Raw genomic sequence first — 26719 nt, 5'->3', positions numbered from 1 at the left:
TCTCACTGGCTCTCTCTCTCTCTCTCTCTCTCTCTCTCTCTCTCTCTCGCTCCCTCTCTCTCACTGGCTCACTCCCTCTCTCTCCCTCCCTCTCCCCCCTCTCTCTCTATCTCTCTCTCTCTCTCGCTCCCTCTCTCTCACTGGCTCACTCCCTCTCTCTCCCTCCCTCTCCCCCTCTCTCTCTCTCTCTCTCTCTCTCTCTCTCTCTCTCTCTCTCTCTCTCTCTCTCTCTCTCTCTCTCTCTTTCTCTCACTGACTCACTCTCTCACACGCACTCGCTCGAGCTCCCCGGATTTTTCAGTCTCCAAGGCATGCAGATCTCCAAGACCATATAGCCTCCGGACTGAACAATACCGCGCGTGACAGAACGTTTCCCCCGAGGGCGAGGTGAAAAGAAAAACAAAAGCAGACCGTACCGGCGGGCGGCGGGGGTTTTTGTTTTTGGTTTGGGGGAGCGTCGAGCTTGGGGGGCAATGGAGGGAAAGTGGTACCTTGGCTGCGCCCGCGCCTTGCCTGGTGGCGGAGAAGACACGAGCTGCTACTAGAGCGAGAATCCAACTGACCGCGCTCGAGCTGCTGTAGCTGTCGGTCGACGTCTCCTGCACAGAATTGATGATGCCGCTTCTTTTTCACACGGCCGTTTTCACCTCATCCATTTTAGGATTCTATTCACCCATTCGGATTGTTCTCCGAACCTTGGAATATAGATGATTACTGTGGCATAGATTATTCTCTTTTCTCGTCCCTCCCTTCCCCCTCTTTTTATGTAAAGGAGAAAAAGGGAAGACCAAGACTCGGGACAGCCTGTTTTCATAGACTATAGACTGTATTTTCAACATCTCCAATCGCGCGCTCTCTCTCGCTCACGCCCCAACCTGATCACCACGGCTTCTTGCTACGAGAGCAAGAGAGAGAAGAAAACTCAAATCCCTAATTATCAACAAATGTGATTTAGGATTAGGTTTTAGGGAATCTTCGCTATTTGCGGATAAGCCAACAGAGAGGAGGCATAAGGTTGGATTTAGCTATTGCTCGACTATACCATAGGCTATCAAACATTGCGGATGGTACTGAAATAAATTAATTATTAAGGATTTTCACCCATTTTCTATTCTAGGCTATTTTTATCTCCAATGAGGACAAGACAACTGCAGATCCTCTCAAGCTGAACTACTGGAGAAAAAGACGCAGTATAGATATAATGTAGCCTAGTTAGGTATACATTATTGCTAGATTTAATTCATCACCTTGCTGTCATCCATAGTTTATTATCGCATAGGATTAGGGCTAAATTTATCGATTTCTATACCTAGTGAAATGTACCACCGTATTTGCATGAGGATTCTGTCCACCTCCAATGAAAAAAATCAAGGATGCCATCCTCCTTTTTCAATGAGATAAAAACAGACATTGACATTTTAGCATTTCATTTTGGGAATACCTTCTTACATCATCAATAGGCTAAAATATAGATTTGAACCACGAACTGCTCTCCGCTGATACAACAAACCACGCCACCACCTCTCTCTCTCCCACATCACCCACCCGTTCTCCATTTAGACTCTAAGCACACACAGCGAGAGAAGTGAAGCCACCGTTTGCTCTCTCCTCAGCTCTCATCTGCGCTCTAGCTCTCTCTCCTCTCCTCAGCTCTTTTTCCCCCGCTCTCTCCAATGGAGGTGTCTTGGCCGTGAAGACCTGCTAGAGTGAGAGAGTATCGTCGACCTATAGACTAACAGACAGACCAACAGACTGACAGAAAGACCCACCACCACCTATAGGTTCTGCATGTGTGTTTAGCCCGGAGATCTATGGGGTGTAATGTGGAACGATCATTGTGACTATCCTCTCTGGTTCCTTCTTAACGATCGGCGTCTGATCTCCCCACTCCCCACAGAATGGCACGCTTCGGTGACGAGGTGCCGAACCGATACGGCGGAGGAGGAGGAGGCGGGGGTGGAGGTGGAAGTGGAGGCGGTGGCAATGCCGGTCCTCTGGGGGCCCCTGGCCGCGGCGGGAGCCGTCAAGGGGGACCCCCGGGGGGCCAGCGTGTGTACAAGCAGTCGATGGCCCAGCGGGCCCGGACTATGGCTCTGTACAACCCAATCCCGGTCAGACAAAGCTGCTTTACACTCAACCGCTCTCTCTTCATCTTCAGTGAGGACAACTTTGTGAGAAAAGCTGCTAAAAAGATTACTGAATGGCCATATCCTTTTATAACCTAATGGTGAATTACCATATCAGATCGAATGGATTCAAGGTACTGTACAAGTGTGTGTTATGTGGGGTTGTGTGTTAGGCCTATTTGTTGTGGTGTGTTGTGGTGTGGTGTTAGGGCTATGTGTGGTGTGTTGTGGTATGGTGTTAGGGCTATGTGTGGTGTGGTGTGGTGTGGTGTTAGGGATATGTGTGGTGTGTTGTGGTGTGGTGTGGTGTTAGGGCTATGTGTGGTGTGGTGTGGTGTGGTGTTAGGGCTATGTGTGGTGTGTTGTGTTGTGGTGTGGTGTTAGGGCTATGTGTGGTGTGGTGTGGTGTGATGTTAGGGCTATGTGTGGTGTGGTGTGGTGTTAGGGATATGTGTGGTGTGGTGTGGTGTGGTGTGGTGTGGTGTTAGGGCTATGTGTGGTGTGGTGTGGTGTGGTGTTAGGGCTATGTGTGGTGTGGTGTGGTGTTAGGGTGTTGTGTGGTGTGGTGTGGTGTTAGGGATATGTGTGGTGTGGTGTGGTGTGGTGTTAGGGCTATGTGTGGTGTGGTGTGGTGTTAGGGCTATGTGTGGTGTGGTGTGGTGTGGTGTTAGGGCTATGTGTGGTGTGGTGTGGTGTTAGGGCTATGTGTGGTGTGGTGTGGTGTGGTGTGGTGTTATGGCTATGTGTGGTGTGGTGTGGTGTTAGGGCTATGTGTGGTGTGGTGTGTTGTTTGGTTGGGCCATATGGCTAGAGTTAATACAACGGTTTAATGCCATATACAGCAGTCCAATTGGACCTAAGGTACTGTACTGTGTTGTGGTGGGTGGCACATCCAGGTCTATGGAGTGTGATATGTGGTATGTTGGGTTGGTTGGACCATGTAGAGTCAATGAATTGATGAATGATAATATAGGCCTATCAAATGAATAAGATACCATTTGAAACTGGGTTTGGGTGGTTTGGGTGGTTTGGGTGGTTAGGGAGGTTAGGGAGGTTAGGGAGGTTAGGGAGGTCGATAACTGACACTATTTTAGCTTAGTGTTATTTACTCTATTATTACCAGAGAAGGAGCTCTAGTTGTGTTTAAGGAAGACTGATAAGGAATTGATATATAGCTTAGTTACACAGGAATCATCCATGATGGTGTAGTACTGTAGACCTATGGGGATGATGATGATGGTGATGAAGATGATAGTGTGAGGGAGGACTGCGAGGAGGATGTTGATGATGATGGTGATGAAGATGATAGTGTGAGGGAGGACCGCGAGGAGGATGGTGGTGATGATGGTGATGCTGATTATGGTGATGGGGTTGTTGATTGTATCTAATTGATAATGTGGGTGTGTTGCATCGTTGTAAGCGCCATTCACGGTGGCCCATGGTGTCATGAAGCCCTCACCACACACACACACACACACACACACACACACACACACACACACACACACACACACACACACACACACACACACACAACTAGCATATGTTTAATGTGTGTAACACATTTGTTACGTGTTCAGTGGTTCAAGAGGCTATCGGCTGTGTGTGTGTGTGTGTGTTTGTGTGTGTGGTGAGGTAGGGGTGCAGAACAGGCTGCTGATGTCAGCAAACGAGGGCTAAAGCACCATCCAATGAACGATAGAGTGAGAGAGGTAGAAAAAAAACATTTGGAAGGAAATGAAGCAGCGAACCATGGACTCGCTCTCTCTGTCTCTTGCTCTCTCTCTTTTGCTCTCTCTCTCTCTCTCTCTCTCTCTCTCTCTCTCTCTCTCTCTCTCTCTCTCTCTCTCTCTCTCTCTCTCTCTCTCTCTCTCTCTCTCTCTCTCTCTCTCTCTCTCTCTCTCTCTCTCTCTCTCTCTCTCTCTCTCTCTCTCTCTCTCTCTCTCTCTCTCTCTCTCTCTCTCTCTCTCTCTCTTTACAAGGCAGTCCAACCAGAAGGTCTTAACTAGATGTAGTTGGTGGTAGGATAGGACTTAGCTTCCAATGTTTAGTAAGAGAGCATTAGGGAGGGAGGGTGCTCTTTGGATGAAAATGCTTTTCTGGTACAAGGCAATAAAGAAAAAAGCCCTGGTGATAGGCACCTTACAATCTTTCCCAAATGGGCTATCTTTATTGAATTATGGCTAGGGCGTTTTGTCTTCGGACCTTAGGCTATTTAGTTTCATAGTAATATACAGTATGCAATTTAGCAGACGCTTTTATCCAAAGCGCCTTACAGTCATGCATGTATACATTTTACTTACGGGTGGTCCCTGGAATCAAACCCACTATCCTGGTGTTGCAACCGCCATGCTCTTCCAACTGAGCTACAGAGGACCAAAAGGACAAAAAGTAAAAGAAACAGACGCCTATATACTGTATATCAACACTCATGTAAGGCCCTCGATCAGACACCTATATACTGTATATCAACACTCATGTAAGGCCCTCGATCAGACACCTATATACTGTATATCAACACTCATGTAAGGCCCTTGATCAGACACCTATATATATCAACACGCATGTAAGGCCCTTGATCAGACACCTATATATATCAACACACATGTAAGGCCCTTGATCAGACACCTATATATATCAACACTCATGTAAGGCCCTTGATCAGGGTGATACCTGCCTTCAAGAGTCTTAATGTCACACCTTGTTTACTACAGGCATAACAGGCAGGGATGGAGAGGTAGAGGGGTAGAGGGGTGGAAGGGTGGACAGCTAGATGGGTGGAGAGGTAGATGGGTGGAGAGGTAGATGGGTGGAGATGTAGACAGGTAGATGGGTGGAGAGGTAGAGAGGTGGAGGGGTGGAGAGGTAGATGGGTGGAGAGGTAGATGGGTGGAGAGGTGGAGAGGTAGATGGGTGGAGAGGTAGATGGGTGGAGGGGTGGAGAGGTGGAGGGGTGGAGAGGTAGATTGGTGGAGAGGTAGATGGGTGGAGAGGTAGATGGGTGGAGAGGTAGATTGGTGGAGAGGTAGATTGGTGGAGAGGTAGATGGGTGGAGAGGTAGATTGGTGGAGAGGTAGATGGGTGGAGAGGTAGATGGGTGGAGAGGTAGAGAGGTGGAGGGGTGGAGAGGTAGATGGGTAGAGAGGTGGAGGGGTGGAGAGGTAGATGGGTGGAGAGGTGGAGGGGGGTGGAGAGGTAGATGGTGGAGAGGTAGAGAGGTGGAGGGGGGTGGAGAGGTAGATGGGTGGAGAGGTAGAGAGGTGGAGGGGTGGAGAGGTAGATGGGTAGAGAGGTGGAGAGGTAGATGGGTGGAGAGGTAGATGGGTGGAGAGGTAGATGGGTGGAGAGGTAGAGAGGTGGAGGGGTGGAGAGGTAGATGGGTGGAGAGGTAGAGAGGTGGAGGGGTGGAGAGGTAGATGGGTGGAGAGGTAGAGAGGTATATGGGTGGAGAGGTAGATGGGTGGAGAGGTAGAGAGGTGGAGGGGGGTGGAGGGCAGGGGGGTCGGGAGAGAGAGCCATGGAGCTCACTGCGCGTTAAGCTTGTGTGTGTGTGTTGGCTCTGTGTGTGTTTGTGTGTGTGTGTGTGTAGTGATCTGTCAATACTAATCTCAGTGATGTTTTAAATGCCATGGACCCTGGCAGGCTCCTGTGTTTTATGTTGGCACCGTAGTACAGTGGTAATGGACAGGGCCCAGAGGTTTTCCTGACCATAGGATTCAACCAGGAAAAACTCCTGTCCCTATTACTAGAGGACTTAGTCTTCCCTCAATACATCTCTTTTCCTATCTACATAATTAGCTCTCTCTGCCCCCTACTCTCCGGTTTTGACTAGATGGTATACAACTACAGTCAAAGTTACTTTTCGTAGCAGGTTAGGAGAACTTACGCATAAGGTTAGGATAATTAATGTAGCAGGTTAGGAGAATTAGATTAAGATTAGGAAAAGGGTTAGGATAAGCAAAAATGCTAAAAATTCTCCCCGACATGAAACTTTTTGACATAAGTTCTATCCCATCTAGCCATGACCCTCCTATCCATCCCCACCTCTCTCTTCCTCCCTCCCTTCCTCCCTCCCTCTCTCTCTCTTTCTCTCCCTTGTCTCTCTCTACCTCTCTCACTCTTCCTCCACTTCCCCCTCTTCCCCCCTCTCTCTCCATCCCTCTTCCTCTCTGGCCAAAACCCACCCAGGACATGTGAAAACCACACAGATAGAGAGAGAGAGAGAGAGAGAGAGAGAGAGAGAGAGAGAGTAGACACACTGATGCATGGTGTTAGGTCATTAATACTGCTACAATTCAAATGTATGTGTGTGTGGACTTGAACACTGGTAAATCAATAAAAAACCATATCAAGAGGATAATCGCCATTTTTTTCAGACACTATAAAGATGATTGTTATGCAAATGAATATGTACTACACACACAAACACACACCGTGGTCTCTGCCTGTGGCCCATAAAGATGGTGGCTGAGTCTCATCTGTCTGGTGTATGGCACAGATCATTCACGGCTGACAGAGACCCTGGTGGCACCGTGTGTGTGTGTGTGCGGCAGGTGATACAGTAACACCTGTTCAGCAGGATCACTTACCTCAGGGGGTAACACACACCACACACACACACAGTGCGGTCGGCCCACTGCCTGGCACTATCCATAAAAAATCACCATTTGGGGCATTCACGGTTCAGTGTGCAATCACAAACACACTGTCTCACGTGATGCTACCTCTCTCTCTCTCTCGCTCTCGCTCCGGCTCTCACTTTTCCTGGGGACAAGCTGTAGCTTGAAATCAGTGTGCGGTTGCCTCCTATGGCCTCGGTGACAGAAGAGGGGACAGAGAGGAGAGAGAGAGAGAGGACACAGAGTGGGGAAATGTCCAGAAATGGTAGATAGTGTAGACATTGTATAATTAAACAACAAGGCCAGAAGAGGTGTGGTATATGGCCAATATACCACGGCTAAGGGCTGTTCTTAGGCACGACGCAATGCAGGGTATATTGGCCGTGGTATATTGGACATATATCACAAACCCCTGAGGAGCCTTATTGCTATTATAAACTGGTTACCAACGTAATTAGAGGAGTACAATAAATGTTTTGTCATAACCGTGATATATATATATATATATATATATATATATATATATATATATATATATATATATACAGTGGGGAGAACAAGTATTTGATACACTGCCGATTTTGCAGGTTTTCCTACTTACAAAGCAAGTAGAGGTCTGTAATTTTTATCATAGGTACACTTCAACTGTGAGAGACGGACAAAAATCCAGAAAATCACATTGTATGATTTTTAAGTAATTAATTTGCATTTTATTGCATGACATAAGTATTTGATCACCTACCAACCAGTAAGAATTCCGGCTCTCACAGACCTGTTAGTTTTTCTTTAAGAAGCCCACCTGTTCTCCACTCATTACCTGTATTAACTGCACCTGTTTGAACTTGTTACCTGTATAAAAGACACCTGTCCACACACTCAATCAAACAGATTCCAACCTCTCCACAATGGCCAAGACCAGAGAGCTGTGTAAGGACATCAGGGATAAAATTGTAGACCTGCACAAGGCTGGGATGGGCTACAGGACAATAGGCAAGCAGCTTGGTGAAAAGGCAACAACTGTTGGCGCAATTATTAGAAAATGGAAGAAGTTCAAGATGACGGTCAATCACCCTCGGTCTGGGGCTCCATGCAAGATCTCACCTCGTGGGGCATCAATGATCTTGAGGAAGGTGAGGGATCAGCCCAGAACTACACGACAGGACCTGGTCAATGACCTGAAGAGAGCTGGGACCACAGTCTCAAAGAAAACCATTAGTAACACACTACGCCGTCATGGATTAAAATCCTGCAGCGCACGCAAGGTCCCCCTACTCAAGCCAGCGCATGTCCAGGCCCGTCTGAAGTTTGCCAATGACCATCTGGATGATTCAGAGGAGGAATGGGAGAAGGTAATGTGGTCTGATGAGACAAAAATATAGCTTTTTGGTCTAAACTCCACTCGCCGTGTTTGGAGGAAGAAGAAGGATGAGTACAACCCCAAGAACACCATCCCAACCGTGAAGCATGGAGGTGGAAACATCATTCTTTGGGGATGCTTTTCTGCAAAGGGGACAGGACGACTGCACCGTATTGAGGGGAGGATGGATGGGGCCATGTATCGCGAGATCTTGGCCAACAACCTCCTTCCCTCAGTAAGAGCATTGAAGATGGGTCGTGGCTGGGTCTTCCAGCATGAGACCGACCCGAAACACAGAGCCAGGGCAACTAAGGAGTGGCTCCGTAAGAAGCATCTCAAGGTCCTGGAGTGGCCTAGCCAGTCTCCAGACCTGAACCCCAATAGAAAATCTTTGGAGGGAGCTGAAAGTCCGTATTGCCCAGTGACAGCCCCGAAACCTGAAGGATCTGGAGAAGGTCTGTATGGAGGAGTGGGCCAAAATCCCTGCTGCAGTGTGTGCAAACCTGCTCAAGACCTACAGGAAACGTATGATCTCTGTAATTGCAAACAAAGGTTTCTGTACCAAATATTAAGTTCTGCTTTTCTGATGTATCAAATACTTATGTAAATGTAAATTATGTCATGCAATAAAATGCAAATGAATTACTTAAAAATCATACAATGTGATTTTCTGGATTTTAGATTCCGTCTCTCACAGTTGAAGTGTACCTATGATAAAAATTACAGACCTCTACATGCTTTGTAAGTAGGAAAACCTGCAAAATCGGCAGTGTATCAAATACTTGTTCTCCCCACTGTATATATATATATATATATATATATATATATATATATATATATATATATATATATATATATATCCACGGCTTTCAGCCAATCAGCATTCAGGGCTGGAACCACCCAGTTTATAACAGTAGATATTTGATCATTGTAGTAAAGCTACAGGGTTGTGGGTCTGTCTGTCTGTGGTGTAATATGATGCTGGTGTTGTCCTCACTGTGTGGGGCTGAGGATGACCTGCCTGCCGTGTGTGATTCCCCAGGGAGGATAGACGGTAGAGCAATCTCCCTCTTACTTTCTCCCTCTCTCTTTCTGAAGGTGTGTGTGGAGTGTGTGTGTGCACTTGCGTGCGACCGTACCTGTGAGCCATATGCGTTTGAGCCATGTGTTTGTGCGTGTGTGTGTGTGAGTCCGCACCTGCAAATGTGTGTGTGTGTCCTGATTAGGTCTACATAGTAATTGTACAGATCTGAACTCTCTCCTTATACACTGTAATTACTGATGATGAAACCTCAGAGGAGTCTAGCACTGTAGCAGTCCACACACTGAGTATAGCAGTGCTTTAAAACTACTTCCATCTAATGTGTGTGTGTGTGTGTTCTGCATGGTTCTCCTCTCCTCCTCTCACATAAAAAAAGGAAAGACAGAATATTAAAATGGCCGCCTAAACAGACACCTGCTGGATGTGGGTCCAGAACAGCAGAGAGAAGGAGGCTTCAAAGACACGGGAAGAAGAAAGGAAGAGAGAGAATGAGGAAAAGGAAGAGGGGTGGGGGGGAGAGGAAGAAGGAGAGAGAGAGGCATAGTGAAAGAGAGATGCAGAGGGAGGGACAGGTGAAGAGAAAGCGAAAGAGAGTCAGAAGGAAGGAAGGGTGTGCAGAAAGAGAGAGAGAGAGAAAGAAGAGGGAGAAAGAGAAGCAGAGGGAAGGACTGGGGAGAAGAGAGAGAGAGAGGGAGAGATAGATGAATAGAGAATGAAAGAGAAAGCAGAGGGAGGGACTGGGGAGAAGAGAGAGAGAGAGAGGGGGAGAGATGAATAGAGAATGAAAGAGAAAGCAGAGGGAGGGACTGGGGAGAAGAGAGAAGTAGTGAAAGCGATACGGGGGTTGAAGAGAGGGAAAAAAGAGAAAGCGGGACAGAGGGAGGTTGGTGGAATGAGAGATGGAGAGATAAACAGGTAAATTCTATAAAGCTGTGAATGATATGAGAGATAAGGCAAGAAGGGCCTTCTAAAGGAACATAAAATTCGACATAACAATTAGGATCTGGCAAAAAATACTTGAATCAGTTATAGAACCCATTGCCCTTTATGGTTGTGACTAACACCAAATTGAGACTGCATGCCGAATTCTGCAAAAATATATTCTGTGTACAATGTAAAACAACAAATAACACATGCAGAGCAGAATTAGGCAGATACCCGCTAATTATCAAAATCCAGAAAAGTGCCGTTAAATTCTATAACCACCAAAAAGGAAGTGATTCCCAAACCTTCCATAACAAAGCCATCACCTACAGAGAGATGATCTTGGAGAGGAGTCCCCTAAGCAAGCTGGTCCTGGGGCTCTGTTCACAAACACAAACAGACCCCACACAGCCCCAGGACAGCAACACAATTAGACCCAACCAAATTATGAGAAAACAAAAAGATAATTACTTGGCACATAGGAAAGAACAAACAAAAAAACAGAGCAAACTAGAATGCTATTTGGCCCTGAACAGAGAGTACACAGTGGCAGAATACCGAACCACTGTGACTGACCCAAACTTAAGGAAGGCTTTGACTATGTACAGACTCAGTGAGCATTGCTATTGAGAATGGCCACCGTAGTCAGACCTGGCTCTCAAGAGAAGACAGGCTATGTGCACACTGCCCACAAAATTAGGTGGAAACTGAGCTGCACTTCCTAACCTCCAAATGTATAAACATATTAGAGACACATATTTCCCTCAGATTACACAGACCCACAAAGATTTAGAAAACAAACCCAATTTTGATAACTCCCATATCTATTGGGTGAAATACCACAGTGTGCCATCACAGCAGCAAGATGTGTGACCTGTTGCCACAAGAAAAGGGCAACCAGTGAAGAACAAACACCATTGTAAATACAACCCATATTTATGATTTTTTATTTTCCCTTTTGTACTTCAACTATTTGCACATCATTACAACACTGTATATAGACATAATATGACATTTGAAATGTCTTTATTCTTTTGGAACTTTTGTGAGTGTAATGTTTACTGTAAATTGTTTGTATTGTTTATTTCACTTTCGTTTATTCTCTATTTAACTTGCTTTGGCAATGCAAACATATGTTTCCCATGCCAATAAAGCCCTTTGAAATGAGTTGAAATTGAAGAGAGAGAGAGAGAGAGAGAGAGAGAGAGAGAGAGAGAGAGAGAGAGAGAGAGAGAGAGAGAGAGAGAGAGAGAGAGAGAGAGAGAGAGGAGAGAGAGAGAGAGAGAGAGAGAGAGAGAGAGAGAGAGAGAAGAGAGAGAGAGAGAGAGAGAGAGAGAGAGAGAGAGAGAGAGAGAGAGAGAGAGAGAGAGAGAGAGAGAGAGAGATTCCCAAACCTTCCATAACAAAGCCATCACCTACAGAGAGATGAACTTGGAGAAGAGTCCCCTAAGTAAGCTTGTCTTGGGCCTATGTTCACAAACACAAACAGACCCCACACAGCCCCAGGACAACAACAACAACACAATTAGACCCAACCAAATCATGAGAAAACAAAAAGAGAATTACTTGACACATTGGAAAGAACAAACAAAAAAACAGCGCAAACTAGAATGCTATTTGGCCCTAAACAGAGAGTACACAGTGGCAGAATACCTGACCACTGTGACTGACCCAAACTTAAGGAAAGCTTTGACTATGTACAGACTCAGTGAGCATAGCCTTGCTATTGAGAAAGGCCGCCGTAGGCAGACCTGGCTCTCAAGAGAAGACAGGCTATGTGCACACTGCCCACAAAATGAGGTGGAAACTGAGCTGCACTTCCTAACCTCCTGCCAAATGTATGACCATATTAGAGACACATATTTCCCTCAGATTACAGCGATCCACAAAGAATTCGAAAACAAACCCAATTTTGATAAACTCCCTTATCTACTGGGTGAAAAACCACAGTGTGCCATCACAGCTGCAAGATTTGTGACCTGTTGCCACAAGAAAAGGGCAACCAGTGAAGAACAAACACCATTGTAAATACAACCCATATTTATGTTTATTTATTTTCCCATTTGTACTTTAACTATTTGCACATTGTTACAACACTGTATATATACATAATGACATTTGAAATGTCTTTATTCTTTTGAAACTTCTGAGTGTAATGTTTACTGTTAATATTTATTGTTTATTTCACTTTTGTTTACTATCTACTTCCCTTGCTTTGGCAATGTTAACACACGTTTCCCATGCCAATAAAGCCCTTAAATTGAATTGAATTGAATTGAGAGAGAGAGAGAGAGAGAGAGAGAGAGAGAGAGAGAGAGAGAGAGAGAGAGAGAGAGAGAGAGAGAGAGAGAGAGAGAGAGACAGTCACATAGGGAGGTGGTGTGGAAAAAAGAGAGAGGGATAAAGAGAATATTAAAGGAGAGAGAGAGAGAGAGAGGCAGAGGGAGGTACTGTGCAGGAGAGAGAAGAAGTGAAAGCAAGACTGGGTGTTTAAGTGGAAGAGAGAGAGAGAGAGAGAGAGAGAGAGAGAGAGAGACATTTAGATGGTGGTGATCTACATTCAATCTGTACAATGTGAATTATTCCTTGGCTTATGGCCAGGCCAGCTAGAGAGAGAGAGAGAGAGGGGTGGGGGGGTGGGGTGGAGAGAGACAGAGAGAGAGTGTGTGCTTGTGTATGTGTGTGTCTATATGTTTGTGTGAGCTTGTGGAGGTGGAGGCAGGGGGCGTTCAATTGACTAAGCCACAATAAGGGCGTCTTTTCTATTGAGGGACGAAATAATGGAGAAATAAATATGTTTTTGACACTCTAGAACACCAGTGTCAGTCCTCCAATGTCTGAGGGTATATTCAGTTGATTCCAGCCTCTGAGGCAAGAGTGATTTATCTAAATACCAACAGGGAGGGGCATCATATGTTTCTGTAGTAGTGGCAGCCATATCATCCTTCACTATCCACCCCTCTTTTACTGCTCTGAATGGTATCTTCCATCTTCCCCTTTTGAGCTCAACCAGCTCTTTTAACATTGAGGGGTTTTCCCATTACAAAATCGGGTGGGTACACTGTGCTTTTAGACATGTATAATTTGGAAAAATATTTGTATGTTGGTTGTTGTTGTTGTCTATGGGGCCTATAGCGACTCCCTATCGATCGTAGCGCTATTTGTTTGGCTAATAGTTATTTTGCCAATGGATCCTGGGCTAATGAGAGGTGGTGTCTGAAGATGATGATGTTAATGATAATAATTATTGCAATGGAGGTGTAATTTAGACTTATTAAATGCTTAGAGACAGAGAGAGCGAGGGAGAGAAAGAGAGAGAAAAAGGAGAGGATAGAGAGAGAGAGGGAGAGGGGAGAGGATATATAGAGAGAGAGCGAGGGAGAGGGAGGGAGAGAGGATAGAGAGGGAAACGGAATGAGGGGTTAGACAGAGAGAGAGAGAGAGAGAGAGAGAGAGAGAGAGAGAGAGAGAGAGGAGATGATATAGAGGGAGAGGGAGAGGGAGGGAGAGAGGGAGTGGATAGAGAGGGAGAGAGGATAGAGAGAGGGAGGAAGAGGATGGAGAGGGAGGGAGGAGGAGAGAGAGAGGGGAGAGAGAATGAGAGAGAGAGAGAGAAAGAGTGAGAGGCCAGGCTGATGACGAGGCTTCTCAGGCCTCTGCTCTCTCGTCTCTGATTTACTATATACAGTGGGGAAAAAAAGTATTTAGTCAGCCACCAATTGTGCAAGTTCTCCCACTTAAAAAGACGAGAGAGGCCTGTAATTTTCATCATAGGTACACGTCAACTATGACAGACAAAATGAGAAAAAATATTCCAGAAAATCACATTATAGGATTTTTTATGAATTTATTTGCAAATTATGGTGGAAAATAAGTATTTGGTCAATATCAAAAGTTTCTCAATACTTTGTTATATACCCTTTGTTGGCAATGACACAGGTCAAACGTTTTCTGTAAGTCTTCACAAGGTTTTCACACACTGTTGCTGGTATTTTGGCCCATTCCTCCATGCAGATCTCCTCTAGAGCAGTGATGTTTTGGGGCTGTCGCTGGGCAACACGGACTTTCAACTCCCTCCAAAGATTTTCTATGGGGTTGAGATCTGGAGACTCCAGGACCTTGAAATGCTTCTTACGAAGCCACTCCTTCGTTGCCCGGGCGGTGTGTTTGTGATCATTGTCATGCTGAAAGACCCAGCCACGTTTCATCTTCAATGCCCTTGCTGATGGAAGGAGGTTTTCACTCAAAATCTCACGATACATGGCCCCATTCATTTTTCCTTTACACGGATCAGTCGTCCTGGTCCCTTTGCAGAAAAACAGCCCCAAAGTATGATGTTTTCACTCCCATTCTTCACAGTAGGTATGGTGTTCTTTGGATGCAACTCAGCATTCTTTGTCCTCCAAACACGACAAGTTGAGTTTTTACCAAAAAGTTCTATTTTGGTTTCATCTGACCATATGACTTTCTCCCAATCCTCTTCTGGATGCACTCTAGCAAACTTCAGACGGGCCTGGACATGTACTGGCTTAAGCAGGGGGACACGTCTAGCACTGCAGGATTTGAGTCCCTGGCGGCGTAGTGTGTTACTGATGGTAGGCTTTGTTACTTTGGTCCCAGCTCTCTGCAGGTCATTCACTAGGTCCCCCCGTGTGGTTCTGGGATTTTTGCTCACCGTTCTTGTGATCATTTTGACCCCACGGGGTGAGATCTTGCGTGGAGCCCCAGATCGAGGGAGATTATCAGTGGTCTTGTATGTCTTCCATTTCCTAATAATTGCTCCCACAGTTGATTTCTTCAAACCAAGCTGCTTACCTATTGCAGATTCAGTCTTCCCAGCCTGGTGCAGGTCTACAATTTTGTTTCTGGTGTCCTTTGACAGCTCTTTGGTCTTGGCCATAGTGGAGTTTGGAGTGTGACTGTTTGAGGTTGTGGACAGGTGTCTTTTATACTGATAACAAGTTCAAACAGGTGCCATTAATACAGGTAACGAGTGGAGGACAGAGGAGCCTCTTAAAGAAGAAGTTACTGGTCTGTGAGAGCCAGAAATCTTGCTTGTTTGTAGGTGACCAAATACTTATTTTCCACCATAATTTGCAAATAAATTCATTAAAAATCCTACAATGTGATTTTCTGGATTTTCTTTTCTCAATTTGTCTGTCATAGTTGACGTGTACCTATGATGAAAATTACAGGCCTCTCTCATCTTTTTAAGTGGGAGAACATGCACAATTGGTGGCTGACTAAATACTTTTTTTCCCCACTGTAGCTGCTGTAGCTAGCAGGTCTGTCTCCATTCAATGGCGCTCTCTCACTCTTTCTTTCCTCTTCTCTCTCTCTCCGTCTCTTTCCCAGTTCTCTTTAATCTCCATACTCTATGTCTCCTAATCAGTGGCGATTTTAGCATGTAAATCTTGGTGGGGCAAAAAAAAATAAAAAATTTAGATGCAAACCCACTACACAACACAACACAACACTAAACAATACATTAATTGCACTATAACGGTGACAGACAGTGCCCACAGACTGTTAGGGCCTACATAAAGCTGTCCCAACAGCAGAGTCCCAACAGCAGTCCCAACACCTTACCACTGCTACACCTGGCTATCAGCAGAGCCTTGTCTGGCAGCGAAACAGTTCATTCAGCCTCATTTACTGCCTTTTAAAAAAACATAGCTGATATGGCTGACTTGCTTAAACAAATGTGGTTTCTACTGACAATTGAGATGTACAAACTATGGCATAAGGGGACGACGAGCGGATAAGAGGCAAGCCGTAATTTTGATAAAGACATTAATGAGCTAGGATGGACATAGTCAATATAGCTATTTGTTCAGCACTTTTGAAATGTACAGCTACAGAATTCAGAACATGGGCCGTTCTTACAGTGTTCTCCCTGTACACCAAGTCAGAACCGTAGGATAAATAAAGGGGGCATATACGCAGACAATGAAAGCTCTTACAATATTCAATGATTACATTTCTCTAAAACAGGTTATAGGCTACATGTGCACCACCAAGTCAGAACAGTAGGCAAAATTAGGAGGGGAAATGGGACCAAATTATTAGGGTTAGGCACATGGGCTACTAACAGCTTACTACACAACATACACTTAGTATTACCTTCTTAGCTACAGTATACATATCTCCCTGGCATATTACATTATTTATGCAGCAGCATACAATACATATTTGGACTCACCTTGTTGTGCTGTGCTCACTTGAACAGGAAGGTGGCGCGGCGGTCCTTCAAAGTCTGGCATTCTCTGGATTTATGGTGCTTTCAAGACAACTTGGAACTCTGAAAAAAAACAAGGTCGAATCATGATGAGATCAGTGATCTTCAGGTCGGAGCTCTAGAAAGAGGCCCGAGTTCCCGACTTGCAATTCCGAGTTGGATGACTCGAGTTCCCAGTTGTCTTGAACTCACTGAAATCAGATTTCCCAGTTCTGAGTTTCCAGTTGTTTTGAGCTTGGTAGAAATCACGCTGGATTGACACCATGGCCAATGTGAATGTTTATCCTTTTAAGCTTGGAAAAGATACCCTTAAACTCAGACTTGGGACCACACACCCACTCCACTGAATAGCAGGCTAGTGATTGCTTTGCAATGCTTGCAGTTAGCCACTGATTCCTTCCAAACCAATCAATGTAATGTTTATGGCCGATGAGCACCGATATGTTTTTTCTATAATTTCTCTTCATTATTTCTCTTCATATGACAAGGATTGAAAAGGATTTGCCAGTAGATTGTCGACTTGATTCATGATGATGACTGCTAGCTTGCTAGCTAAGATTTTGAAAGTATGATGTTGACATGATCAGTCCAATCAAAGCTGCTGTAGATAAAAACGTGATTTGATGTCATTTTATTTGTGGCCAATGACCTTGAGCCTTCTTGGTTGGGCACTTCTAATGTAACTCTATGGCAGCACCCAAGGGGCTTGAATCTTCGAGCTCTATCCTTAGATTTGGAGGTGACGTAGTGTCCCCATGAGTGACAGAACACTGAGCCAATCACATCGCAACTAGACAATATTACCAACCCCTACGCTCCGTATTTTCTGCTGGCTGCCCCACCATCACAGAAACCACTGAGCTTGGCTGCATTTTGGAGCTGCCTTACTCAAGAAAGCAAAAAAGAGACCAAGTTTGTATGCAGCTTTATTAACTCAATTTTCTTTTCTTTTTAAATTACATTGTTTCCAAACTGATATGTGACACGTATTAATTCCAAAATAACATGCAAAACAGGCATCCCAAAAAATATAAATATATATTTATTTATTTTGCTAGAAAGGTGGGGCTCAAAACAGGTGTGGCTCTGCCTGAATGACGGGTCGCCACTGCTCCTAACCTACGTCTTCCTTTCTCAATTTGTATTCCTCTCTCTCTCATTCTCTTTCCTTCTGTGCATTTCTCTCACTTCTCTCGCTTGGCTACCTCTCTCCATTTTCCTCTGTCCCCCTCTTGTGTACCTCTCTCTCATGTCTCTCTCTTTCACTCTGAAGCTGGTGTTCACTGCAGTGTTAGAGAGAGAGGGAGATGTAGGGAGGGAGGGAGGGAGGGAGGGAGAGAGAGAGAGAGAGAGAGAGAGAGAGAGAGAGAGAGAGAGAGAGAGAGAGAGAGAGAGAGAGAGAGAGAGAGAGAGAGAGAGAGAGAGAGAGAGAGAGAGAGAGAGAGAGAGAGAGAGAGAGAGAGAGAGAGAGAGAGAGAGAGAGAGAGAGAGAGAGAGAGAGAGAGAGAGAGAGAGGTTGCAGTCAGAGGGAGACAGGCTCAGTGTGTGTTTGATCTAAGCTGGTTTCCACACCCACACAGCCCTGGGCAAGTCTCTGGAGAACAGGGGGAATTGAGTGAAAGGGAGAGCGAGAGAGAGAAAGGGAGAGAGAGATGTGGTTAAGGGGGGAAGGGGGAAGAGAGAGAGGGGATGATGGAGAGAAAGAGAGCAAGGGGAGAGAGAGTGAGTGTGTGTTTAAGGAGCAGGGACCATCTCGTGTTCCGTACACAAGGACACAGTGAACATAGTGCTCTGTTTCCATGTGTTGCTCTAAGCTGTCTACATTATTTTAACATAATGTCAAAATCAAAGTTGGAGTTGCACTGGCTTTCATCAGTGGCCTTAGATCAAACCCCCCAGCTTTGCATTGTGGCCATGCATGTGTATGCGTGTTTCTCTGTGTGTGTGTCTCCCAGCAGGGACCCAGGGCTTAGGGGGGTCAGACAGTGTCAAACTCCAGTAAGAATTCAATTAGCTGTTCAATGTGAAGGGCTAATTAATGATGTAGTCGTCCTCTCTCTCACAACTACAACACACAGCCTTTACAATGGAGCAAAGACAGTGGATTTCCCATCTATGTCTATCCATCTCATTGTAATTCTGTGAAGTCAGCAGTCTAGAGTGTTAGGGTGCGTCCCGAATGCCACCCTATTCCCTACATAGTGCACTACTTTTTTGTGACCGAATGTAAAAAAAACAAAAAAACAAAGCTAGGTACAATCATCAAATTCGTATCAGGAGGAAAGTAGAAGAGAAGAAGGAGGGGAGAGAGGAGAGGAGGGTTGTGGGAGTGTGGCCCGTCCCACTTGACCCCACACTGCGACCTCTTACACATAGAAATATAATTAATAGAACGGCTTGGAACCTCTAAACCTGGCAATTTTGAGTGGTATGCCATCATTGACTTGAATGGGGACGTCCATTCTATTCATTCTATTTGCTCTTACACAATACAGTGGGAGGAATTGAAGACATCCTTGTCTCATTCAGATAATCACTCCTGCATCTAATCATGATTGCTACTCTCTTTAGTCTCTAGAGTCTTAACTTCAAATCCCATTAACATCAAGTTTAGAAGCCATCTACAGTTTACAGTATAGTACATCTATATTTTATTATATATATATATATATATAATCTGGAACTGTTGTTACCTATGAATTCATCTGTGTAGTTATTAACCACACTATTTAATCAACCTTTTTATTAAAAAAATCAGCTGGGTCAGAGTGGTCAATAGCTAATGACCTTCTATTGTAGGGGTCAGAGGTCGTGTCTTTAACCAATAGGGTGAAGACAGTAGGTTCATCAGTCCCTGGGAGAATAGACAGCTGGGAACTAAGGACCACCAACCCAGATAGATATCAGATGGCCAATCAGATGGCAGCCTTTTGTTTCAGGAAGTCAAGTTGTCCTTGGGAATTTATGTAGACCCAACGAACCGACAACCTAAATGTAACACAGTGACGCTGTAAAGGCTACACAGAGTTACACTTTTGGCTCCTGATAACTGCATGGTAACACACAATCATGTGTGTTGTTGGCAATGTGTATGTACTGTATTTCAGGGATGAACCCTTTCTGAAAGAATATGAGGGGACAGTAGATATACTCCAACTGTTTTAGGCCTCCAGGAAAGTATTATATCTCCCTTGTCCTGTCCAAAATGCCAACTACATTCAATTTGTATAAGTGGGTTTGTAATAATTGTTCAATTAAATGTATCAGCACTAATTAGATGAGAGGTATATGGACCTCCATGTTCCAGTACTGTGTGTAGCCTGCACCAGGAGGAAAAGTGTGTGTGTGTATGTGTGTGTGTGTGTGTCTGTCTGTGTCTGTTTGTGTGGCCTGCACCAGTAGTGAAAAGTTGTGGAAGAGGCTGTGTGGCGTATCTGGAAAAAAAACGGACTTGCATATTTTAATTATTGTATAATCCTCTGGACACACACATACAGGTTGATTTTAATTAACTATTTGGCGACTGGGGAATGTGGTTATTCTGCTAATTATTTAATACTCTGTAGTATTCAGGGATTAATAGAAATGCAGGTATTTTTAGAGATGGGGGTCACAGATCCAGGTGTGGTTGATTCAAGCTGCTGTTTCTCTCTGGTTATCTTACTGTCAGGTTGAACACAGATGATAAAAATATCCTGTGGTCTGACTACCAACAAAGTTTAAAACCTTTCCTGCCAGACTTGGTTGAAGCATGCCATGGAGCCATATAAGCCTCTGGTCAAAAGTAGTGCACTATAATGGAAAAAGGGTACCATTTCAGATACACACATATTCATCTAGAAATACGACTTAGCCGGGTGATCCTACTTTTTAGTTATTGCACGACAACTCACGTAATCTCTGACACACACACACACACACACACACGCGGACCTGTCGTCTCTGACACACAGATACTCATAATACAGCAGGGCTAATGTGTCACGGCCTCGTGTCGCACCCTAAGACGTCCCCCCCGTGGAGTAGGAACCAGAGGACCATATGTCTTCGGTGCTGTTGGAGCAGTGGGGGGAAGGAATTGAGCACGACACCACCTCCTCCACCCCACTCACGTGCATTGATTTCTACCCACGGACTGAGTGTAGCAGCAGGGTTAACACATGGGGCGGTACACACACACAAATATACACACACACACACACTCTTAGAAAAAATGGTTCCAAAGGCTTCTTCGACATGGAACTCAAAAGGGTTCTACCTGGAACCAAAAAGGGTTCTTCAAAGGGTTCTCCTATGGGGACAGCCGAAGAACGCTTTTAGGCTCTAGATAGCGCCTTTTTCTCTAAAGGTGCACACAAACTCTCTCACACACACTCTCAGCACAATCGCTATGTGAGGTTACAAAAACAACCTTACTGAGGGACACTGGGTCTTTTCCATGGATGTTCCCTTTCCAAAAATAGTGTGTGTGTGTGTGTGTATGCATGCGTGCCTGTGTTTGTGTGGTTGTCTCAGTGTGTGCGTGCATGTGTGTACGTCTCAGTGTGTGTGTAGACAATGCATCAGTCAGGTTGATGCAGTCTATTTCTAATTCCTTCTCCTCTGTGATTCAGTGATGACTCACCGCACCACAGTAGCACAAGAACATAGCCTGTTTTCACTCTAATATAGCTACTACCATTATGGTATTTTTAGGACTTGCAGGGTGTGTGTGTGTGTGTGTGAGTCTGCCGTGTGTGTGTGTATGTACATGTGTGCGTAAGTATCTGCCATGCGTGCGTACATATCTGTGTGTGTGTGTGTGTGTATGTACGTGTGTGCGTACGTATCTGCCATGCGTGCGTACGTATCTGTGTGTGTGTGTGTGTGTGTGTGTGTGTGTGTGTGTGTATGTACGTGTGTGTGTGTACCAGCACCACAGGTACTGTTCTATTTCAAAGTGAGGAAGTGATTTGGTGACTAACCACGATGATGTTTATGTTTTTATTCATCCCCTGGATCTCTGCTCCCTCGTCATTCATAGGCAACCCACCAATCAGTCATCTCAGAGAGTGGCCTGTCAGAGAGTGAGGAATTATGGGTAGGCAGGTGAGGTGATGTCATGTCGCACAACAACTTGTGCTGAGTCTGCAGGAGGAAACTGTGTGTGTGTGTGTGTGTGTGTGTAGCAGTTGAATAACTGTGTTACAGACCTGGGTTCAAATACTATTTGAAATAATTTTCTAATACTTAATCTGTTTGATTTAGCTTGAATGGACCAATGGAACAGCCCTAAAACTGCAAACCCCGCCCATCTGTCACTCCAGGCAGGCTAGAGCAAACGCTAAAGCAAATGCTAGAGGAAACGCTAAGTATTATAGATTGGAAATAGTATTTGAACCCAGGTCTGCTGTGTTTTGTACAGTGTAAGAGGTTATCTAGAGACCAGGTACTATAGGTGTGGGTGCATGAATGTGCCTGTATCCCTGTGTGTGTGTGTGTGTGTGTGTGTGTGTGTGTGTGTGTGTGTGTGTGTGTGTGTGTGTGTGTGTGTGTGTGTGTGTGTGTGTTTGCGAGATTCATAGGTATGGTGGGCAGTAAAAGACTGAGTAGGGGAGATGTCCCTCCCGGCCCTTTATCAGTACTGACAGGTTCACCACTACCTCACCATCACTCAGTCACTCACTCACTCACACACACGCACACACACACACACACACACACACACACACACACACACACACACACATGTTTGTGTGTCTTTGTTAAAGTGGAAGTAGGATTTACAGTTTTAGTGTATGTGTGTTTGTCTCGGAATATGTGTGTGTGTGTTAGGGCTGTGTTTAAAACGTTTAAACGAAATTGGGATCGTTAACGTTAAGAAATAATCCCTAGCGATGTTCTTTTTTTCCAATCAAATAAAATCACAGTGCAGTTATCACAAAACTACCTCTTAACAGGTCATCATCATAAAGGGAAAAACGTTAAATTAAACAAGCAGGGAGGGGCCGTGTGGTGTGTGTCTGTGAGTGACAAAGGAAGCAGGGAGGGGGAGAGATAGCAACCAAATCGACTCGCTCTTACTGCTAGTTATTTATCACCTCATCTGATTACATAGTACCTGTCTTGACTGCATCAGACCGAGAGAAGCTAGTTAAGCTAGCTAGCTAGCTACCGTTAGCTAGGCTACAGTGAGACTACATCATTTTAACTGTGCGCTTTCTCCCCTTCCTACAGTAAATAACAACAATCACATTCAGATAATGTAGCAGCCTAACTGTTGGCTCTTGGTGTTGTAATGTGTTGTTCTCATTGAACCTTTAGCTCTGTCACTTCCACTGATTGGTCTAGATATCTCCTAATAACTTAACACATACAGAGGCCCTAGCTGTAGGACTGTAGCCTAGTGCCGGTTTGATGACTTGTGATTGGCCAACAACAACCATCCCATAGGGCGGAGCACAATTGGCCCAGCGTTGTCCGGGTTTGGCCGGGTAGGCCGTCATTGTAAATAAGAATTTGTTCTTAACTGACTTGCCTAGTTAAATAAAGGTTTAAAATATATATATACATATATATATATATATATATATATATATATATATATATATATATGTCTCCTCTCTCTCTCTCCCTCCCTCCACGGGAAGCGAGAGGTAGACCATCTGCATTGGGAATTCACGTGGATTTGTATGCCTTTTTTAACGGAAAGCCGTTAAAACATGTGCTGTTTAAACGTTAACCAACGTTAGCTGGCGCGTTTTGGACTTCTAACCCCTTTTAAACATTGTGTGTATGGATTCCTCTATTTCTTCTGCATCCGTAGATACCTACCATTAGTCTGTGTGATTAACAGGGGCTGAGCTAGAGCGGTGTTTGTGAGACAAGGGCAGATCCCGAAGGGGCCTAGGGCCAGGTCTTTTTACAAAAACATCTGTAGAGTCCAAATGGTTTGAGGTACAAACTATTAAAATCTATCTATGAAAAGCTGAGATTCTGACGAACACGTACATGTTTTGCTCTATGACTCTCACAAGCTACACAAGTGTTGTTAGAAGGTAAGGGGTTCTACATAGATCATAGATAATCCCAGGACATAGTGTCTATAATACTGAGTTGTTAGAAGGTAAGGGGTTCTACATAGATCATTGTCAGGGTTGAGTGTAGAGGTAGCGTAGAATCACACGCAGGACACACAGAGGTTTCGAACAGACGTCTTTAGTAAAGTCCAAAGAACAAGTCAACCACGGCAACAGGCAACAGGCGAACTTTACGCACAATGGTAAAGTACAAAATAAAGGCGCACAAAGTGCGGGACTCTCTCTAACAAAAATATACAGAGAGAACAGGACAACGAACTAACACAACACGTGACATCGAACAATTACACACAACACCTGACCAAACTCAAGAGAACTAAATAGGACGCATAATGAACACTAACAAGGAACAGGTGTAACAAAACAGACAAAACCAATCAAACATAGAAACATAGAACGGTGGCAGCTAGTACTCCGGAGACGACGACCGCCGAAGCCTGCCCGAACAAGGAGAAGGAGCAGCCTCGGCCGAAACCGTGACAATCATAGATAATCCCAGGACATAGTGTCTATAATACTGAGTTGTTAGAAGGTAAGGGGTTCCACATAGATCATAGATAATCCCAGGACATACTGTTTATAATACTGAGTTGTTAGAAGGTAAGGGGTTCTACATAGATCATAGATAATCCCAGGACATACTGTTTATAATACTGAGTTGTTAGAAGGTAAGGGGTTCTACATAGATCATAGATAATCCCAGGACATACTGTTTATAATACTGAGTTGTTAGAAGGTAAGGGGTTCTACATAGATCATAGATAATCCCAAGACATAGTGTCTATAATACTGAGTTGTTAGAAGGTAAGGGGTTCTACATAGATCATAGATAATCCCAGGACATACTGTTTATAATATTGAGTTGTTAGAAGGTAAGGGGTTCTACATAGATCATAGATAATCCCAAAACATAGTGTCTATAATACTGAGTTGTTAGAAGGTAAGGGGTTCTACATAGATCATAGATAATCCCAATAAAACTCATGAATGCAACTGTTTATGTCAAAGTGTTTTGTGTTCTACTTGTAACCCTGGTTGTCCTGAAAAGAAAATGATAAAACACTTAATTGTGAGGCTAAATATAAGGGCTGGACATGCAGATAAATGAAAAGCTGATTGTTGCTGGGGTCTCGGGTTAAGTTTTCATTTGTTACATCCCTACTACGTGTCTTTGTGAAAGAGAGAGGAAGATTTAGAGTTGTAGCGTGTGTTTGTCTCTGGATGTGTGTGTGTGTGTGTGTGTGTGTGTGTGTGTGTGTGTGTGTGTGTATGTGTCAGTGGTGGGTTGCAGATTCCACAGATCGCAGCACCATCGACGTTCCATCAGATCCCATCAGACTTCTCTCCGACTGGCCGAACCCTTGCCCCTGAGGGACACGCAGTATGTGTGTGTGTGTGTTTGTGTGTGTCCGGGCGTGCATGCAATCCCCTAGGTGACAAAAAAAGTATGTAAATATGAGGGACAATGGTGTAGGTCAGGGCTCAATGCGGACTAGAGTTTAGGTCAGAGCTGTTCAATTCCGGTCCTGGAGGGCCAAAACACATCTGGTGTTTGTTTCTACCTGCTAGTTAATTAGACCCAGGTCTGAATCAGGCCCTTGTTAGAAGGAGCGGACGAAAACCAGACATTGAACAGCCCTGGTGTAGGGTTGTCCCAGTTGAGTGTAGAAGTGGTGTGGAATCAAGCGCAGGACACACAGAGGCTTGGTACTGACGTCTTTAGTGAAGACAAAAAAGAACAAGCCAAACACGGCTACATACAACCTGGCAGGCAAGCGAACTTTACGCACACCGGTAAAGTACATACAAAGGCACAAAAGTGCGGAGCTCTCTACTACACCGAACAGAGAGACAAAAATGAACTAGCATCCCACAGTGACAACGAACAATTACACACAACACATGACAAAACTCAAGAGAACTTATAGGACGCATAATTAACACTAACAAGGAACAGGTGTAACAAAACAGACAAAACCAATCAAACATCGAAACATAGAACGGTGGCAGCTAGTACTCCGGAGACGACGACCGCCGAAGCCTGCCCGAACAAGGAGAAGGAGCAGCCTCGGCCGAAACCGTGACAGTACCACCCCCCTTGACGCGCGGCTCCAGCCGTGCGCCGACCCCGGCCTCGAGGACGACCAGGAAGACGCGGAGCAGGGCGCGTGGGATGACCACGATGGAACTCGGTCAGAAGAGACGGGTCTAGGATGTCCCTCCTCGGCACCCAGCACCGCTCCTCCGGGCCGTACCCCTCCCACTCCACGAGATATTGGAGACCCCCATCCGGCGTCTCGAATCTAGGATGGACCGAACAGTGTACGCCGGAGCCCCTCGATGTCCAGCGGGGCGGAGGAGTCTCTTCTATCTCATAGTCCTGGAGTGGACCAGCTACCACCGGCCTGAGGAGAGACACATGGAACGAGGGGTTAATATTCTTGTAATCAATTGGCAGTTGTAACCTGTAACACACCTCGTTCAATCTCCTCAGGACTTTAAAAGGCCCCACAAACCGCCCGACCCAGCTTCCGGCAGGGCAGGCGGAGGGGCAGGTTTCTGGTCGAGAGCCAGACTCGATCTCCAGGTGCGTACACTGGCCCCTCACTGCGGTGGAGATCGGCGCTCGTCTTATGTCGACGGATGGCTCGCTGCAGATGGATGTGTGCAGCGTTCCACGTCTCCTCCGAGCGCCGCACCCACTCATCCACCGCAGGGGCCTCGATCTGGCTCTGATGCCAAGGTGCCAGAGCCGGCTGGTACCCTAACACACACTGGAAAGGAGTTAGTTTAGTAGAGGAGTGGCGGAGAGAGTTCTGTGCCATCTCGGCCCAGGGAACATACCTCACCCACTCCTCCGGCCGGCTCTGGCAATACGACCTCAGAAACCTACCCACATCCTGGTTGACACGTTCGACCTGCCCATTACTCTCCGGGTGGTAACCCGAGGTAAGGCTCACCGAAACCCCCAAACGCTCCATAAACGCTCTCCAGACTCTGGAGGTAAACTGGGGGCCTCGATCAGACACTATATCCTCGGGTACCCCGTAATGCCGGAAGACGTGGGTGAATAGAGCCTCAGCGGTCTGTAGGGCAGTAGGAAGACCCGGCATGGGAAGGAGACGACAGGCCTTCGAGAACCGATCCACAACGACCAGGATGGTGGTATTCCCCTGTGAGGGGGAAGGTCTGTAACAAAATCCACCGAGAGGTGAGACCAGGGTCGTTGTGGAACGGGCAGGGGTTGTAACTTACCCCTGGGCAAGTGTCTGGGCGCCTTACACTGGGCACACACCGAGCAGGAGGAGACATAAATCCTCACATCCCTGGCTAA

The 26719-nt window shown here is 45.4% G+C and overlaps 1 protein-coding gene across 1 annotated transcript in view; it reads left to right on the top strand.

Moving 5' to 3' along the window:
* Positions 1–237: 237 nt before the first annotated feature.
* The window catches only part of cacna1ab (calcium channel, voltage-dependent, P/Q type, alpha 1A subunit, b), a 149084-nt gene continuing 122602 nt past the window's right edge, over positions 238–26719 (top strand). Inside the window, exon 1 of the mRNA XM_045211660.1 lies at positions 238–2206. Coding sequence (XP_045067595.1) covers positions 1899–2206 — 308 coding nt within the window. The 5' untranslated portion in view covers positions 238–1898. The remainder of the gene's footprint in view (positions 2207–26719) is intronic.

This window comes from Coregonus clupeaformis, chromosome 38 (genome assembly GCF_020615455.1).
Source record: "Coregonus clupeaformis isolate EN_2021a chromosome 38, ASM2061545v1, whole genome shotgun sequence".
Lineage (NCBI taxonomy): Eukaryota > Metazoa > Chordata > Actinopteri > Salmoniformes > Salmonidae > Coregonus > Coregonus clupeaformis.
This window is presented reverse-complemented; position numbering and strand designations above follow the sequence as displayed.